This window comes from Bos grunniens, chromosome 13 (assembly GCF_055505025.1).
Source record: "Bos grunniens cultivar Pamir isolate PY7600 chromosome 13, Bosgru_T2T1.0, whole genome shotgun sequence".
Taxonomy (NCBI): domain Eukaryota; kingdom Metazoa; phylum Chordata; class Mammalia; order Artiodactyla; family Bovidae; genus Bos; species Bos grunniens.
Window position 1 is genome coordinate 22,838,672 of NC_141177.1, and position 3,430 is coordinate 22,842,101.

Genomic DNA, 3,430 nt, shown 5'->3' on the forward strand with positions numbered 1-3,430 from the left:
GCAGACGGCGAGGGGGAGGGGTGGCGCGCGCGCCGGCGGGGCCGCGCGGGGAGAAAGACACTGGAAGGCGGCAGGGTGGGGAGCGGCGCGCGCGGGCCGCAGCCGAGCAGGAGGCTGCAAGGAGAGCCCGCCGGGGCCTGAGGGGTGCCGTTCCTCCGCCCCCCGCAAAACAATGTGTGGCGTGCTGCGGGGCACAACTTGCCGGAGGCGGCGGGGGCGCGCTGAGCCCGCCTGAGATCGCGCCGCTGACCTTCTCCCCCCCGCCGTCCGTTGGGCCGGAGCGCCCAGCTCCTCGCTCCCTAGCTCGCGGGGGCCGGGCTGAGCTGCGGGGCGGGGCCGCCCCTCCGTCGCTGCTGCCTCCTCCCCCACCCCCAGCCGCGGAGGATGCGGACGGCCCCCGGCGGCGTCTAGCGGCCCCGGGCCCAGGCGCGATGGTGCAGCAGCGGGGCGCGAGGGCCAAGCGGGACGGCGGGCCACCGCCCCCGGGGCCCGGGCCGGCCGAGGAGGGGGCGCGTGAGCCCGGCTGGTGCAAGACCCCGAGCGGCCACATTAAGAGACCGATGAACGCGTTCATGGTGTGGTCGCAGCACGAACGGCGGAAGATCATGGACCAGTGGCCCGACATGCACAACGCCGAGATCTCCAAGCGCCTGGGCCGCCGCTGGCAGCTGCTGCAGGACTCGGAGAAGATCCCGTTCGTGCGGGAGGCGGAGCGGCTGCGCCTCAAGCACATGGCGGACTACCCGGACTACAAGTACCGGCCGCGCAAAAAGAGCAAGGGGGCGCCCGCCAAGGCGCGGCCCCGCCCCCCCGGCGGCGGCGGCGGCGGTAGCAGGCTCAAGCCCGGGCCGCAGCTGCCTGGCCGCGGGGGCCGCCGAGCGGCGGGAGGGCCTTTGGGGGGCGGCGCGGCGGCGCCCGAGGACGACGACGACGAAGACGACGAGGAGCTGCTGGAAGTGCGCCTGGTGGAGACCCCCGGGCGCGAGCTGTGGAGGATGGTCCCGGCGGGGCGGGCCGCCCGAGGACCAGCCGAGCGTGCCCAAGGGCCGTCGGGCGAGGGGGCGGCTGTCACCGCCGCCTCCCCAACTCCGTCGGAGGACGAGGAGCCGGAGGAAGAGGAGGAGGAGGCGGCGGCGGCCGAGGAAGGCGAAGAGGAGAAGGTGGCGTCGGGGGAGGAGCCGTTGGGCTTTCTGTCCAGAGGGCCCCCCGGCCCCGCGGGCCTGGACTGCAGCGCCCTGGACCGCGATCCGGACCTGCCGCCCCCCTCGGGCACGTCGCACTTCGAGTTCCCGGACTACTGCACCCCCGAGGTTACCGAGATGATCGCAGGGGACTGGCGCCCGTCTAGCATCGCCGACCTGGTTTTCACCTACTGAGCCCATCGTCAGCGGGGCGCGCACGCCCCCAAACCAGCTGTTTACATACAGGAATCAGGTATTGGGGCCCCTCGGAGGCCGAGGCTGGCACCCCATCTCCCGCACAGCCTCCCCCCTCCTAGACGTGCCCATCCCCCTTCAAATCCAGACAAGCCCTTCCCCCGCAGACACACCCCAAGACAGCCCAACCCCCACCCTTTCTCCGACATCCGAGCCCTTCCCCATCTTGCCCCCTCCCGCGAGCCACCAGCAGCCAGCCCCCTCCTCCGATACACCTCCCATCCTCTCCGAGAGACCTGTACCCCTCCCCCATATTGCACACGCCCCTCCTCTTGGCCGGAGGACACGCCCCTGCCCTTGGCTCTAGACTCCCTCCGCCTGCTTCCAGCCCGCCTTCTGTCTCGTTTAGGGGGGCGCTGCAGCTGGGCGGCCCTGCGCCCTGCTCTCTTGCCCTTCCCTCCCTGGGAGGGGGAGGGGCACGCTCCTTTTCCCCGGGGAGCACTGGGACCCCGCCCCCTTCTTGCGCATGCTTAATGCTTCTTGGGAGGAGGGGGCTGGTCCCTGCTGAACCACTAGCCTCGGTCAGCCGCTCTGGGAAGAAGGGGGGCGGATATAGAGCGATCCTGAGAAATCGTTTGATCCAGGAGCCACGGCTTCCGTTCAACCCGACGGGGCGTCACTGCCTTAAATGGGAGGAGCAGTCGGAAGGGGGAGAAAGACTAGCCAGCCCGGAAGGGTTGGTGTGGAGCTTGGAACTCCCAAGTGGCATAGCCCCTTTCCCCTTACGGGGTCGCCCAGCCCATGTGCACCCCCGCGCCCCCCCCCACCCCCCACCGACTGCTTGACTGCCTCAACAGCCTGTCTTGGTTCCAAGAAGCCAACCTTTCTTTCCCCCACCTGGGAATTGGGGGCCAGGGTTTTTCTCTGGAAATCCTTCAGGAGAGAAAAAGAAAACTCAGAATCAAGACATGTAGTCGTTTGTGTGGGGACAGGGTCCTTTTGTCTGCCCCCCCCCCAAGTGCCCTTGTCACCTCAGGGCACACTTCCAGCCTGGACTCCCTCCTAAGCCCACCGCCCCTTCCTGTCACCCAGATCCCTTTGCCTACAGTGATAGTATTCAGTGGGAGAAACAAACACGTCGGTACTCAACTAGGGGGTTGAGACTGAGGCATGATAGCAGATGAAGAGGCAAGAAGAGACTCCCTTTTTCAGCAGCTGGCTTGAGAGACCATCACCTGGGCCAGTGAGCCTGAAGGGAGGTTCAGAGTAGTGTTGTGCCATTGGCGCCCAGCGCTACTGTGTCCAGTTTGGGGTGCTCTTGGGAAACCCTGCCCCTGATGCTGTTACCCCTCTCCCTCCAACTCCCAGCTCAAGCTCCGCCCCTCCGGCCTCCCCATGCCCCCTTTACCCTCACTACCTGTATCTCACCGGCGTGTGTTCACCCTCCCGGGTGTGCACACACTCTCATTCACACACACAAATCTCAGGAACAAACGGTCCCAGAGTCCTTCGGGACCCCTGCCCAGGGTCTCTGCAGGGCTCTGCCCCACGCGTTCCCGTCGCTGACAAAGCCACCAGCTGCCTCCTTTAAGCTTGGTGCTCCGGCTCTGGGCCTTTTTGCGCGCGCTCTTTCTCTCTCTCTTTCTCTCTCTTTTTTTTTTTTAAAGAAAAATAACAACAAAAAAAAAGACAATGAAAAATCCCAGAAAACGTCATGTGAGTGAAGAGATGTCACTGTCTGTGGTCTTGGAGAACTAGTCTCGTAGCTGAGGGGAGGGGTCCCTCTGATCTGGGGCACTGGCACCCACAGCAGGACTTACGCCAGGACTGAATAAAGTGTATTTGCCCCATCTCGCCCTGTGGTTCTACATGTCTTTGCCTTTCCTCAACCCTCCCCAAACAGTTTGACAGATTCAAGTCCCTGTGACTTAGCACCATACAGGAAGAGCTCGAGGTTCCAGGCAAGGAGGCACCTGGCCCCTCTAGGCCTCTCTGCTCCCTCTGTCTCAGGACTCCTGGTCTTCATTAAGGATGGCAGACTTGTCCCTGCAGAG

General features: G+C 65.4%; 1 protein-coding gene across 1 annotated transcript; it reads left to right on the forward strand.

Moving 5' to 3' along the window:
• SOX12 (SRY-box transcription factor 12) lies at positions 1 to 3,226 on the forward strand. Its single transcript, XM_086332607.1, has one exon. It carries the CDS (start codon positions 432 to 434, stop codon positions 1,374 to 1,376), a length of 945 nt encoding a protein of 314 aa, XP_086188733.1. The 5' UTR covers positions 1 to 431; the 3' UTR covers positions 1,377 to 3,226.
• Positions 3,227 to 3,430: the final 204 nt, after the last annotated feature.

What these genes read in the sequence shown, in the direction of transcription:
- SOX12 (XM_086332607.1), top strand. Translation starts at nt 432, where the DNA reads ATGGTGCAGCAGCGGGGCGCGAGGGCCAAGCGGGACGGCGGGCCACCG.